At 42.0% G+C, this 15918-nt stretch overlaps 1 protein-coding gene and 1 long non-coding RNA gene across 6 annotated transcripts in view; both read left to right on the top strand.

Moving 5' to 3' along the window:
* Positions 1-350: 350 nt before the first annotated feature.
* Positions 351-15918, top strand: part of fermt2 (FERM domain containing kindlin 2) — a 39714-nt gene continuing 24146 nt past the window's right edge. For 2 of the 5 annotated variants that reach the window (XM_019872526.1, XM_019872525.1), the window contains exons 1-2: positions 353-578; positions 2599-2766. In XM_019872526.1, the coding sequence (XP_019728085.1) occupies positions 2610-2766 (157 nt within the window). In that variant the 5' untranslated portion in view covers positions 353-578; positions 2599-2609. Of the gene's footprint in view, positions 579-2597; positions 2767-15918 lie in introns of all 5 variants that reach the window. The other 3 variants (XM_019872524.1, XM_019872523.1, XM_019872527.1) reach the window with 3 other exon arrangements.
* On the top strand, positions 7702-9447 carry LOC109517377 (uncharacterized). Its single transcript, XR_002168530.1, has 2 exons — positions 7702-9186; positions 9255-9447. It is a non-coding gene; the product is annotated as an uncharacterized LOC109517377 (long non-coding RNA).

Below are 15918 nucleotides of genomic sequence, written 5' to 3'. Positions count from 1 at the left end.
GTCTCTGTTCTTCCGTATATTCCTTCCTTTCGTAAAACACCTTGATTCCCTATGTCCTTCCCTCTTCATATCTACCTTCGTCCCTCATTCCTCTTTCATATTTTGCTTCCTTCCCTCTAACTTTCTTTCAAACCATCCTTGATTTTCACCCTCGTTCCACTTTTCCTTCTTTCCTACGTTCCTTCCTTCCTCTTGTATGTCAGCCAATTTAAAAAGTGCCTCCCTGCTTTCATACGAGTGCACGAGGAGCACGGTGGCACACAGAGAGAGGGAGAGAGAGAGAGAGAGAGAGACAGAGGAAAAGAGCGATTGGAGCAGTGACGTGATCCTTAGCTGAAAAGAGGAGGAGGGGGAAGAGGAGGAGGGAGAGGGGACGGCTGGACTCCATTAGGACCAAGTCTGCTGGAAAAGTGCTTGGGAATACTCCACTACTTCTTCTAGGGCGACTCGTCGGGATTTTTTTTCCTCTCATTTTGGATCGTCTTTCCCCTCCCCAAAACTCATCCTGCATGTTATAAAGAAGGACAAAAAGCAGCTTTGTATCGTGTCGTCGAGCGTTTGAGTGTCTTTTTGTGAAGGTGAGCGTTGTATCCAGTTTACTTTCGGAGTTCGGGCGTACAATGCCGCTTTTTAAATCCTAGCTTTTAGCCGTTAGCATCTAACTTTGCGACGCGCTCATGTCAGCCATTTCGCTGCTGTTTTAAATACTTATTGTGCGTTTGAAGGGCAGTACGACGCTTACATAATGAAACATAGGCTACGTACGTGGACGTGTGTCGTGTACAGTGCGAGACCGTTACTTTCCAACAGGTGAATCACTTCCGCAGGTAACAAGCTCCTGGAAAGGGATCCGGGGTAACACCCGGGGACCCACCCACTCAACCCGGGAGAGACTCTCCTTTTTCGGCCACGTTTAGCCCGGCGTAGCCCCCCACCCCCTCTCCTGGACTGGACCGGCTCGCTTTGAGAATTGACAGATGGGCTCATTTACTTTTTTTTTCCACGAATCCACAACAGGGCGCGTCTAAAACCACCACAAGTTCGCATATTCGTTTTAAAAAGCGATATTAATTCGTTTTTGTTGCTGTTTAGCCTTTTTTTCGCTTGTTTTAATGTCGACCTATCATGGAGGCAGTAGCATCTGCTCAATAAAACAAACATTAAGAGTGAAAATGCATCCTCTCTAGCTAATTTCTATTTTAAATGCATAAAAAACGTGTTTAGGAATCAAATTCTATACATGTATGTTGATGTTGGTAAGTGGACTGATGCTAAATTTAGCATTATTTTACCAGTTCAACTGCAAAGTATAATTTAAGGGCCTTACCAATTGTCTTTACATATACCGGTCATGTTCTATGCATGCCGATTTGGTCAATTTTGACCCAGCCCAAGAATATTTTCCTAATTGTCTTCATCAAATGATCGACAGATGTTTTCAAAATGTTTGAATAGCTTTGTAAATACTAGTAAGCGGATGAATAATACTTCTAAATTGAATTATTCAATTCAAAATATTGTTGTATTTAATATTTCTCTGTCATAAATAGCGAACATCCACAAGTAATTCATACGCACTCCGAAAAGTCTTGACATTTCCTATGGATGCCACAAAATTGTGGCTTATGTCGAAATGAAACTCTTCAACTCACTTCAACATACATATTCGACATCAAGATGCCACCAGATGATTGACATGAGTAACGGGGTATAAGTTCCAAAAAAGAATCAGTAGATTCCGGCCAAATGTGCAACGGGTTCATGTTATTTGTTTTTGTCTCATGCCTGTGTCATGGCACACTTTGACCTCTTGGATGACTTCTGTTCCTGATGATTGATCATTCTTGCACCGTTGCACTTTTTTGCTACCCCACTATGGCCCTTCAAAGACTTCCAGGCGAATTTGAATGAAAAAACCCACATTTCCTTCCCTTTTTTTTTTTTTTTAAACTAAGACACAACAAAAATCTATTTTAGTTCCCAGGGGTCAAATATGACCCGGAACAGCCTCACTGTACATACATTTTGTAGCCCCTGTACAAAAGAAGACCTTATTAGATATTTGAATTTTTGTGTATTTTGAGTCATTGAGTCAAGATAATTCAACAATTTCAGGATGAATGAATGGTGAGGATGAAGCCGTTCAAATAACAGATGGATGGTTGATATTGAGCGTTTTTTTTTTCTGTCAACTCTCAAACTATGTCACGTTTGACCCAAACAGTGCGTAAGGGTTGAAAGGATGCTATTGCATTGAGATGTTGATCTGCTCATCTACAAAATTTGAATTGATGCAGCTGCGTTCCTCTTCACCTTGAATCCAAAAGTTTTTTTCAGTCAGATCTTTAGTCTCTTACTTGAGTTTTTTTTTTTTCTTTTCTGTCAAATCTCAAACCATGTCACGTTTGACCCAAACAGTGCGTAAGGATTGAAAGGATGCTATTGCATGGAGATGTTTATTACTCTTGTCTGTGTCGATTCTTAGTCATCCAGGTCATGCTAATCTACAAAATTTGAATTCACCTTCATCTTTAATCCAAAAGTTTTTTTCAGTGAGATCTTTAGTCTCTTACTTTAGTTTGTGTGTTTATTTTTTTGGAGGAACAAGAATGGCGCTGGACGGGATCCGGATGCCTGATGGCTGCTATGCCGATGGGACGTGGGAGCTGAAGATGCACGTTACCGACCTCCACCGGGACGTGTCGCTAAGGGTCACCGGCGAGATCCACATCGGCGGTGTCATGCTCAAGCTGGTGGAGAAACTAGGTGAGCCATGGCTATGCGTCATAAAACTTGTCAAGCGCAGTCTTGGAGTGTACATGTGCTACACCATTCAAACTGTTCATGTGACGTTCGCAAGCTGAGCCCTTATTGGCCCTGAGCTCCTTTGACATCATTTGTAGTCGACAGCAAGTGGAAAGATGGCCACCTCCTGAGATGGATTAAAAACTGGTTGATTTTGGTTCCACAAACGCAACGATAATCAGTATACCATGTTTAGACTAGTGCGAGCACATAGAACATATTAGTGTAAAGGAAATTTTTGACTTGACCTCCCCTGACTGCAAGTCAAAGTGTTTAATAGTTTAACAACTCTAATTGAAGTACCGGTAGATAAAAATCTTTCATATGAATTAATGGTTAATTTACCTTTATTTTAGTGTAAATCTAAAATATAAGACCAGACATAAGATTTATGTATGTCGCATATTATTGTAATACAAATGAATGTATTTCTCATATTTGTAAAAAAAATAAAATAAACGAATGACTTATTAAGTCGCAATTAAATTTTTCAAAATCGTTCATCCCTACCCACCGTCCTGCCCAACACCAATAAATAACAAAGGCAAAGTCATAGGAAATAATCCACAAACGTCAGTGGCTCAAGCAAGAAAGAACACAGTTGTGCAACACCTTTATTTTAGTGTAAATCTAAAATATAAGACCAGACATAAGATTTATGTATATCTCATATTATTGTAATACAAATGAATGTATTTCTCATATTTGTTAAAAAATAAAATAAAAAATGAATGACTTATTAAGTCGCAATTAAAATTTTCAAAATCGTTCATCCCCACCCACCGTCTTGCCCAACAGCAATAAATAACAAAGGCAAAGTCATAGGAAATAATCCACAAACGTCAGTGGCTCAAGCAAGAAAGAACACAGTTGTGCAACAGTGGTACTCTGTTGCAGCTCGTTGAACAGCGCATTGTTTCACAAGGAACACAGAGAAAAGAGCTGTTTTTTAATGTCATGTTATTTATTTTTTCGGGGTGGGAGGGTTGTGACAGTGTATCGTGTGTGGAAGACTGCCTGCCGAAATGCCCGACATTCCTGCAGGGCTGCACTAGGCTTTTATTCCCGGCCCACGCTCCCGCTTTTAGCTCTCCTGTCCTGGGCCGCCTCATGATTTAGGCCTTTGTTCACTGTACACGTCTTTAGCCGGTCGATGAAGTGCGTTGAGGTGGTGGTATGTTTTCCATTCATCATTTATCCTAAGCTAACTTCCTTAGCATTCTAACACCCGCTTAAAAAAAGCTAGCATGTCGACAGATCAAATTGCTGATTTCTGTGGTTTGTGTCCTACGGTCTCCACTTTATTGGAGCACACCCATTCCTTGTTGTGCTGAATCTTCTTTCGGGTAAAATGAGTTTGCTTACGGAGAGAAATAAGGTGACCCTAGTTTGCTTTGTTTGCCATCATTGTTGGTGTAGTCTTATGCTCCGCAGTCTCCACTTCACTGCAGAATTATTTTCTTTCACTGCCCCCAGTCTCCTCTCAGATAAACTTGGTCTCCTTATGTCAAGAAGTAAATACGGAAAACCATTGTTCTTGTAGGTTGTCGTGTTTTGCTCCGCAGTCTCCACTTCACTGCAGAATTATTTTTTTCACTGCCCCAAGTCTCCTCTCAGATAAACTTTGTCTCCTGATGTCAAGAAGTAAATACGGAAACCCTTTGTTCTTGTAGGTTGTCGTGTTATGCTACACAGTCTCACTTCTCTGCAGCACCCCGTTTTCCCACTGCCCGCAATCTCCTCTCAGATAAAATGGGCAATGCATTATGAAATGCAATCTTGTCAAACTTTGTTCTGCTCTGTTGTTGTTGTATTATTCGCCACAACCTCCATGTTGGTGAATTTTTCTCTTTTTGTCTGTGCCCTTAATCTCCTTTTGCATAGAACTAGTGTCCTTATGGTGAGAACTAAATTCATCCTAACTGTGTTTTCCTCATTTTTGTTCTGGATTTCCACAGTCTCCACTTTGGTGCAGCACTCTCTTTTCTCAGTGCCCATAATCTCCTCTTGGAGTCTCTTTATAATTGAAGAGAAATACAGGTGACCCACTGTCTGCTCCATCGTTGTAGTTTTGTACCCCACAGTCACTCCTTTTACTCAGTCCCCATAATCTCCTCTGGAATAAAAGTGGCCTTCCTCTCCGAAGAAGGCAAACTTCATTCATTGTGTACGTTCATTTTTAAACCGAATACGCCTGATGCTCCGTCCATGTTGTGAACATTCACATCCACATGTCGTACATGTTCAGCACATCCACCCGGCAATGTGTTGACAAATGCAGCTGTCCTTATAAAATGCGTTTCTCGCCGGTAGCCGTGCACGTGTTAGTGCACGTGAGCACGCCCACGTGATTGGCCAGACGCTTGCTCGCCTACTCGCCTGCTTCAGTCAGTCAACTCTATCTCTCCGGTCGTCCGGGGCGCACTATTGCAGGCTCAGATGGCCTTCGATAATGGATTAAATAGACAAATGCCAGAAAGGCACTCAACTATTGATCACAGCTGTACTTCCACCACCCCCCACGGTAACCCTTATTTAAAGCCAGCCTCTCGTAATGCTTTCGCCCTTCTGTCAGTTCCCTTGTTTTCTGATAAAGTGCTGCCCATGCCTGTAAAAGACAACACAAATATTGCACAAACATTTGCGGGCGGGAGATTTTATAAAATTTCCTGGTGCTTTCACCAAAGGACGAGGTTCATGTATCAAGACCAGGGTTATTGGCTCCTATCGAGCGCAGTTGGCTGGCAAAAACACACTATAAACAAAGTGAGTATGTAAAAAAAGTCTATACACCCCTGTTCAAATGCCAGGGTTTTGTGGTATAGACAAAAAAGTGAGGACAAGATAAATCATTTCAAAACTTTTGTCCACTGTGAATGAGATCTCTCTTTAGACTCGCCTAAAAATGTCCCCCAGCCCAAAAAGTTGAATACAAGTGACACTTGTTTTTCTCCATATTGAAAAACAAGCAAATCTTTCAGATGAGCAAAAAAGGAGGCTGTATTTTGTTGAAATTATTGAACGTAAACAGCGGCCTTTAAGTTTTTAGAACAAAAACATTTTTGAAAGTTTGAGATTTTCATCACAGGGAAGATGATGCCCAAGCAGTTTTTTTTAGGATCAAGAATAAGCATTCTCACCAAGACCCAGGAGAGGCAAACAAATTGCTATTTGTGAATGGATACCCGGTGGGATACATTGGGGTTCCTTCCCTACAACATTCACTGTTTCGTTTGATACTCTGTTCAAATGTGAAACTGTCTTGCTTGTTTCAGCTGTCTACAGTATAAACAGTATTGCAGCTGAGTGTAAGATCGGGTCGAGTGGGGGGCTGGCAGGCGAGAGGGGTGACGCACGAAGTAACAATGGGGCGGGGTCAGAGAGAGGGACCTCGTCAGCCACACTACTACTAGAATTCCATAAAAGTCTTGGATGCAGCAGGAAATGACTTCCAGGGTCTGGCATGCTGTTTCGTATGCTGCTGCCGTCACTGCTATATTCTCCACTCCCTCCCTCTATAGAACCCCCCCGATCACTACTTTTTCCAACCCTGACTATATAACATTTGGTATGGATGGACAAATAGTTGAAATCTTTGAATTACGTATTTGGGACATTCTAACTGAAACTGAGACCCCTGCCCCAGGTGACCCTGTTCAGGATTTCAGACTCGCCCATTCATACACGGAGCTTTTTGTGATCATAGACGCCATTGTCACTGTTCAACAAAAGCATGAATCTTCATATTTTGTGTTGTCAGTTAATCCAAAACAGGTTTTGTAAGAATGTGTCTCCACATGTTCTCTTTTTATTATTTTTTTTAATGTAAAACATAGACATTTTTTTGGGGGGGGGCAGATTAAAATTTTGGGATTTATGCATTTTAATGAACAACAAAAAAAGTATCCAAGTATACCATTTTTTTTTTTTTTTTACTTTTATCTGAGAAGCAAAAAACCCCCACCAAATTTTCCTTTATTTCCTGTCCCCCGCAAATGAAAGACGTACAGTACAGTATTTGCTTTTTCTTAACACCAAAAAGCATGCATCTCCACATTTTCAAGGATTTTTTTTTTTTATTTAAAAAAAAATGCACTTGAATATACTCGATTTTTGTTGCAGTCCAACTCCAGATTTTTTTGACGGGGAATCTAAAACAAAGAAAAAAAAAATGAAACAAAAATTTAGAGGTGACGTGTTTGTTGTTGTTGTTGCACCGTGACGGTGAAAATATTCCTACTCTGATCATGCTTGAAAAAAAATGTTGTTTTGACTGATTACAACTACGTTAACGCTTATTTTTTAAAAAATGGGTGGAAGGTATTTTTCCTGTGTAAAAGGTCGCCTCTGCATGGGCATTATGTGTTCCTGGCTCTTGCCAAGCTGTCCATAACAAAGCGGAACACGGCGGCAGCACCGACTATTGAACTGACATCCTCCAGGATCACTAGATCAGTGTCAAAAATGTGCTTTTCCATTTTTAATCATTAGAATGTCGTTACATAATCAGACGTTCAGTCTTTTGTTTCTTTGGATAGCTACCTTTGAATGGCTCGCACGAGAGCGCCTTGACCAACCATGGCAATAATAAAAAAAACATTTAAAAACAGAAAAATTCATCGTGCGTTAGAATCCATTCTGAGGTGATACCTAGGCTGCGTTCTGGCTGCTCAGCTGTTCCATAAATAGAAGTTGAGCAAACACAAAATCTTCTGTGACTGATCGTTTATGTAGTTTTTTTTTTCCCGTGCAGGGGGAGCCTTGAAAATCAGCCGACCGTTCAACCACGGAGAACATTACTCACACATCTTGGGTGCTTTTAAACATTTACATTAGTCATCAATCTTCTCATCTGTTTTTTTTTTCTTTTTTCCCCTCCAACACAAATATGAAAAGAATTCCACGTGCGCAGCAAAGTGTCAGCCACCTAAAAACGGCAAGAGGCTTCGGAATCGCGTCCGGACTGCCCAAAAAGGCAACATAGCTAGCCAGGTTGGGTGCTTGTTTATTTTGCTCATCCACACATCTCTTAATCTTCTTGTGGACTCGCTCAGAAGGAGGCCACTTCTTCTAAATTTGGTGTCCTGCTCGGAACTTTGTCAATTTTTCATTTTGCCTTTCCAACAATTGGAGGGCAAGTTTTGTGAGGAAACAGATGTGATACACCACAGGATGTCAAACTTCCTCTGGGCTTTTATACGCACCTTATTTTCACCCTCTGCAGCTTGACCGATTCCCGCTCTTCTGTCACATTTCGGTTTTGTTTTTAGGTTTTAACGCTAGTCCTTTAGCTTGGAACGCCTCTTGGCAAAATATAACCTTGATCACTTGACTCAACCATGACATCATTCTCAAAGTGTAGAGTCACATCGTCGGTGCTAGCAAGGATCTGGCTTTTATGAATTGCAAAGAAGCCCGGGGATCATCCTGCTCCCTAATCTCCCTGACAGGAAGTAGTTAGCCTAAATAGCGGTCCTGCCCAGGCCAGCGCTTTCCTGTCTCACTTGCAAGATGCTGCAGGGCAGTGATTGTGCCGTTCTCTGCTCATATGCTGACTATGGACTTCCAGCATACAATAAATCGACAACATGTGCAGCAAAATATTGATAATGTGATATATTTTGTGATATTCACTTACAATACAATATCGTATTGGTCCTTTGACAAATTGAACCTGTTACCTGACGTGATTGTCAGTGTTCACCGCAAAGCCAAACGATGAGTGATATTACAATGCAAGTGCTATCGTGAGGTATGGTAGATGTTTTTGTCCCAATATATCCGTTATCCCACAATCGCTGATAGCTATATCAATGTATGGTTTTCTTCCACTGTATCGTGACTATCGTACAAATGACGTCTCGTGATATTATTGCTATCGTTGGCAAAATGTCATCTGATATGTTGAGGGTTCAGTAAATATTGTGATACTTCAAATCGATGGCATCTGCAAAATATTGTGGCATGACACCATTTTTATGAGCTACCTAAAAGAAATCGTCATGTGTCGTACAAGATTTTTCCAATATGTAATGGTTATCGCGCAATCGCAGTCGTCTCTATTATTGGTATCGTTGAGTTTTCTGTAGTTACCTACGGTAGATATCGTCATGTATCGCACGTGATGGATATCGCACACTCGCTGTTTCTTGGTATTCATGGTCTTATTGGCCAAATATTGCAAGATCAACTTTTAGGTTTCCATGAGTTGTGCGGGTTGAGTGATTTATGGACTACGTTCTTCTATTTATTGTGATAGTATTATCATTGGCAAAGTATCGTGAGATTGTATCATCTTGGATTCCAATGCTTGCTTTCCCTTCAGTGGTTTATGCGACACAAGGCATCCATCCATCGTTTGAGGACATTTTAGAACCTCGGGTATTGTTGTCGCAACACCGCACAACCGAGTCTCAATGCAGTAAACCGATATGGCGCTTTTTGTTAAGGTTCTACTGTCATTGCACAATGAGGAGACAAACCCAAGGTCTTGTTTTTCCATCCCCAAGGCACCTTTTTGACGACACTGATTTAATGTTGCTTATTTTTGCAGGGTGTACATTGTTTGATTTAAAACCTGAATTTTTTTTTTTTTTGAAGTGCTCATTTTCTCTACACTTCCAATAAATACAATCGAATGTGTTTTCGTTCTTTTGTGAGATATCACTGGCATCCTTAACTGTCATAGAGTAAAAACGAATAAGGAGGCCTGCTGTTAGAATGAAACGTAAAAACAAAGCTTGTCCATATTTTCATGGACCTAGGTCTGCAGTTTATAAAATGATTTTAACGCCCTTGTCACTCTTTTTTGGCACTCATGGTTATAAATAACAAACATGGCAAAATGCCCGCTCAAAAAAAAAAAATGTAAGCAGAAAACAAGTGATTCTTCAAAGTTCGCTCAAGACAGTGGCGCGGGATGTTATGAAGTTTGCTGTTGCCATTTCGTGGCGTACTTTCTACACGTCAAATTTTTGCTCTCAACACAAGTCAAAGAAATGACGAAGGCTTGAAACTCAAACAACTCATGTAGGGGCACTGCACCTTCATAGCATCCATGCTTAGTTTAATGGTTGAGTACAGGCGGGTATGCAGCTCATGGTCGTCCCCGGGGGCCCCATCATGCATATTGCATATCTTGCTCAATTTGTCTGAGTCCCCTCTTAGCTTTCTTGGTAATGTTATTATTCCTCAAGGTCCCTAAATGTATCAAGCTGCATCAGGGTGATGCAAAGCGCGGGAGCGGACCTCTGTTTGGATGAAGACGCGAATGGACACAAACTACCTGTCTCTGAGGTTTACACTAATAGCCATCTGGCCTCTAATGCATCAACGCTAGCATGGCTGTACTCGTGTACTTTTTGTCTTGCACTGCCAGCTTGCATTCTGCCTTCGCCTTCTAAAATGTTCCATGTACTGATAGAGCAGCTATTTGAAACAGCCAAAGTTAGTGTTCTCTAACTTTCCTGTGTATGGTTACTTTCGACTGGATAGCGTCCCTGAGCCTGGAGCTGTTAGTGACAAGACAGTCAATATTAAACTGTCGTAATGTACCCTGACATCTTCTAGTTCACTCGTGACCTTCTGAGATCATTGACTCGAAGAGTACAAAGTACGTTCCTGTCAAAAGTTCACAAGCCTAATTGACTTTCTGACTCTATTTTTTGCTGGCGAAAAAGCCTGAATGAGAGATGGCTTTTGCTATTTGAAACAGCCAAAGTTAGTGTTCTCTAACTTTCCTGTGTATGGTTACTTTCGACTGGATAGCGTCCCTGAGCCTGGAGCTGTTAGTGACAAGACAGTCAATATTAAACTGTCGTAATGTACCCTGACATCTTCTAGTTCACTCGTGACCTTCTGAGATCATTGACTCGAAGAGTACAAAGTACGTTCCTGTCAAAAGTTCACAAGCCCAATTGACTTTTTGACTCGATTTTATGCTGGCGAAAAAGCCTGAATGAGAGATGGCTTTCGGCCGGTAAGGTTTGTGCCGCATGCTGAAATCTATTCTTGAGAAAATATAAACATGCTGCTCTTCCTCTTCAACTCTTCGAAACCAACAATTGAATTCATTCATTGTTGCGTTAATAATCGACAAACCTCGACACTGAATCTTGCATATGGCCACGACATTTCGGGAGAATTTGTACATCAAAAGTCAGGTTTTAAAGCTGACTTGATTTGACTATTGGAAGAAAACCATATCTGAGAAATGATATCTCTGTGATTCGATGCTCATGTTGGAAATCTTGAGCGACAGACTTGCAACCCGGATTTTTGCGTGAACGTTGCCCTGAAATTTCTGGTCGTATTGCCAATTGTATGACTCAAGGAGCATCATATATTTTAGAGCGACCACTGTACCTGTGTGCATAGAACCATGCCAAGTTAGGTTGACACACAGCACAGGAGCTGCCAGTCGCCGACAGCCGTGCACTTCAGTTGTGGATGAGTGCTTCCAAAAAAAAAAAAAGTTTTCCCTCAGAATGAAAGAGGGAACACACAACCCAAAGCTCAACGGATGACATCACTGACAAGAAACGGCCGAAAAGTTTGGCAGTGTGGAGTTATTTTGGTGTTGTAATGTTAGGCAGGAAACGGAGTAAGTAGCGTGCACTGCAAATTATGCCTTAGTGCACATTCACACAAAGACAGATGATGCCACCAAGCTTCTTCTTTTTATTTTTTATTTTTTTGTCTCCTCCACCTGAAGCAGTGGCCACCCGATAGAGTCCACAAAGGGCTTGTGCAACAGACCTTGAAGTTGGCTTTCTCCCGTGCCATGCCCTATGATGCAACGCAGATATCAGAAATACAGTCGCCTATTGTATCGCAGAAGATACGCTACCAGTAAACACAGTAGAAAATAAGAGACTCAATTGTATGAAATATTGGACCCTCTTTCAGGCCTCCCCGGGCGGAATTTTGGAATTGGAAAACATTGTGACACAGTTGTATTACGTTCCAATGCCATGTTCAACTTTTGACAGAAAAAAATAGACATACTTAAATAAAAAAAAAACAAAAAACAAAACTATCTTCAGAGTAACAGGAAACATTCAAGTTTTTGGAAAAAAAACCCCATATATATATATATATATATATATACACACACACACACTTTTTTTTGTGATATTAGTCCACATTTTAAAGTAGAACATTTAAAATATACTACTGTGAAAAACCTAATGTGTTGATTTAATCCCCCACCCCACCCCACCCCGGGCTCGTGTTTTGTATCACTTCAATCAGCCACGCTAATCTTGTGTTTGTGTTGTGAGGTGCAGATGTTGTCATCACCTGTCTGTCTTTATCGGGGCTTTTGCATTCATGTTGACGATCTGGCGGTGATAGTATCTCGCCTGACTGTGAAATGGAGGGCCATTTGCGTTCTGTTTTAAAAGTTCACCAACGTTGCCTTTCCACCAACGAGATGTTTGAATTGAGGCAAACAAAACCCGCAGATGTGTCCATGTTGTGTATGGAAACAAAGTTGTTGTCTCGCGGCGCCACACTGGAGTCGCTATAAAAGCGGCAGGACAAACCTCCCCCTTTTCGTCGTGGTTTCATCATCTGAAAATGCTGAACTTTGCCATCGTGCCCCACCAGGCCCCTTCCCCCATAACCGGCGCACCTTTGGAACAGTATCGCAGACGGTAAAAGATTACACTGTGCGTGTTTGTTTGTGCGAGGGTGCAAACACTGTGACTGGCAACATGTGTCAAACACTTATCTGTCAATGTCACGAGTCTTGTGTTTTGCATGCGGGCTCAGCTGATTGCCAGCTGCTGTTTCTTTATTTTCTTTTTCTCTGTTGAACCACACTAGACTTCTATTATCAACAATATTTGCATTTTGCTGTTGCAAGACAGTTTAGAAGGAAGAAATGAGCCCTTTGTTGTCATTTAAACAAAATACATTTGAACCGACCACCTCAGGTTGAAGAAATTCAATTTTTTCGCAATAGGAACTAATAAGAAGCCTTGCTTGCAATTTCTAAAAACTCACAGATACACCGCTTTGGCTGATTTGTTGGGCTGTCCCAAGCCAATCGACATGATCGGAATTCAGGGTCGATCAGATGCTTACATTTTCTTCATTTCCAGAGTCAAGAATATCATTTTAGTTTTTGCTTGATTATAATCACTGCTGTTTTACAGCCGTGTAAAAATGTTTCATATGATCATAGATTTATTAAAAAAGAAAAAATATATATAATTGAAATCATTTGTATGTGGTCTTTTTCTTCTTCGTTGAATTCCACTGCATAGGTATTGGATCAGAACTCTGAATCGTCAGGTACTCAAAATCAAGTGACTTGGACTTGGATGCAAAAAAAACCCCCAAACAAACAAAAAAATGTTAGATCAGGACATGCCAACTAATTTGTTGACAAACAACACCAGAAGCTGTCACAGGACACGTTGTTAAATTTGATAACTGATGAATTATTTGAAGTCTTACCACTGAAAAGTGACTCTGCTTTCCTTTTGTCATTTAACCCGTTGGAGGTTTTTGATCTAATTACAAGCCTGCTCCCCAACCCCGAAGGAGAAAAAAAAATGAAAATGGTTATTTCTTGTTCTGGTCTGTCTTCTTATTGATCTGCTTCCATTCTTTTTTTCCCATGTCCTTTTCATTTTCTCCTCCATCCATCTCTCCAGTGTCCCCTCCCCCCAAGGCCTCCATCAGCATCAATGCTTACTGAACATCCTTATAGCGACTGCCGAAAAGGAGCAACATTTCCCGCATTATCCTTCGGAACAATGTATTCCTCTGCTGATCTGATATCCCTGAATCGGTGTTAAGCAGCGTTGCTGACTGCGGGAGCCAGAGAGAAGCGGTCCCGGTTGGAACGCGTCAAATAAAAACGAATCACTTTGCCATAATGAAAGGATTAATTTAGCTCGCGAAAGCGTGGCCACGTACAAACAAACGCACGTCTAATGCATTTAATGGACGCATAAGAACACGGCACACGCATTCAATCTTTGGCTCATCTTTCCCATCCTGTAGAGGTCATAAAAAACAGCGACTTTGCTTTTTGCTTCCCCTGCCCGTGTCTTTCAAGGCACAAATCCATCACTCCAACGAGGGGCTCGCCGGTCCCCGTTTGGTCCACCCAATTACTTAGCCCCCTCAAGCACCCCCCTCCCGCTTCTCCTCCGGGCGGGCCGCATTACGTCAGGTTTGGCAGGATGTATTTTTAGCTTGGATGGTCCTTTGGCGCTCCCTGTTCCCTTGCGTGGGGATTAAGTTACCGCCTTGTTGCAAAAAGAACACATCCCGGAAGCCCCACCATGCTTGTCCTGTTGGGGAATTGAACTGAAACCTCCTTAACACAAGTGTCTGCAAAGTGGCCAGAGCCAAGTGAAGCTTTCACTCCGACGCAGCATTGTGAATCGGTAGGAAAATCCTTGTCGACTAGAGTGAGCCGCAGTTGCCAACATTGCCACGTTGGAGCTGTAATAGTCCAACCAAAATATTTACGGTCAACGCCCATATCTTCGCCGTTCCGTGTCCTCCAATTCGCAGTTGCTTTGTTTTAAAACCGATCCTCAGTTATTTGCTGAAAAACACACCGTATCGCTGTTCTTATGCTCAGGCTATAACGGTATTGCTTTGGCGCCATCTGGTGATATCTTTGGGCTGAAGTGAGTTGAGGATCTTCATTTCAGACAAAACTACTCTTTTGCCGCCATTGTGTGGCATCTGAAGGCAATTAAAACTCATTCAGTACCACCCAATTCTAGACCCAGTCTGAAAAGACGTTTAAAAACGTCTTTGGGAGTGAATGAGTTACAGTACGGAATAAGCTTATTAGAACGCTATAGCAGGGCTTGGTCTCCATTCCTTGCAAATGGGGGGGGGGGGGGGGGTGTCACTCTCAGCGGGATATGAGCACAATTATTGCACAATCAGATAATTAGATGACGTCAGCATCGGCGCCTGGCGCTTTCAACATGACATGGGCAGAAGGCGACAATGTATCACATGAAATGTATGAAGGCTAATGTGGAACGACAAGAATGTTGTGATTTTTCTCTGCCCTTTTCAGGGCTTCAGAGCAGCGGATGTCGCTCACATTTGTCAACTGCGGGTGTGTGAAGCCCTTTAAGACGCTTGTGATTAAGGGCTATAAAAATACACTTGAGGGTTACTGAACCCTCTTTCACACAGAGACATCAGGGAATTACCACAGCATAGTCCAGCGACGCGGTCTATGCCTGCAATGTTTGCGGTTTCATACCGCGAACACTGCCGCATCCCGAAATCAAATGATTGGATGTTGTCTGGCAGGTAGAAAATGGTTAAACTTTTGACAAAACAGGGCAGGAAACGTGAGCCTCATAGATGGGGAGGATTTGTGCCTTTAGGTTCCGGGTGGACGCTGGAAGACGCAGGAGACAGTCTCCTACAACCTCAGATGGTGAAAAATTCCTCGGTCGACTTCTTCTCTGCTCTCCTGTTTACCGACAGTGTGGAAGGGGCATAATGTGCATTCATGGCTCCCTACCATCAGCCCCGTGGTTTAGGTAGCCTGCATATATGAGGGCTTAGATTTCCGGATCTCTATAGAATTTGGTCTGCGGTGAAGAGTGAACGGATAAGTGCTAACGTTGCTGTCAGACACCAGAAATTACATGCTTGTTATAGAGAAAACTCTTTCGAAAATACATTGGACTATTTTCAGTTCCCTACCAACCCCGTCTTGTCGTCCTTTTTTTTTTTTTTTTTTTTTTTTTTTTTTGCTAGCTGCTGAAGTATGGAGAAGGCTGTTGTGAAGCCATCAAATTTTCCATCTTTTATTCCGTTAATACAGAACAGCAACATAGAATTGTGGTACGAAGATGTCCCAGTGTGCTGGATTTTGTCTGAAATTTTATTTGGATCAATGCCGGATTTTCCACTGGGACGTTTTTACCCATCTGTGTGTGTGTGTGTGTGTGTGGGGGGGGGGGGGGGGGGCGGTGCTTTAGTTGCCTTCAATGTGTTCCTTCTTTGTCCCGAAAGTCCCAGCCCATCGGAGAAGCCCTCCCGTCTAACTAGAGCCACTGTTAGGACTTTGAAACAGCAATTGTGCAAGGTCTGCGTGTGAAGTGGGCTTCAGTT

Source organism: Hippocampus comes, unplaced genomic scaffold, assembly GCF_001891065.2.
Source record: "Hippocampus comes isolate QL1 unplaced genomic scaffold, H_comes_QL1_v1.1 scaffold92, whole genome shotgun sequence".
Taxonomy (NCBI): Eukaryota; Metazoa; Chordata; class Actinopteri; order Syngnathiformes; family Syngnathidae; genus Hippocampus; species Hippocampus comes.
The sequence above is the reverse complement of the archived record's forward strand: the minus strand, read 5'-3'. Positions and strand labels throughout refer to the sequence as shown.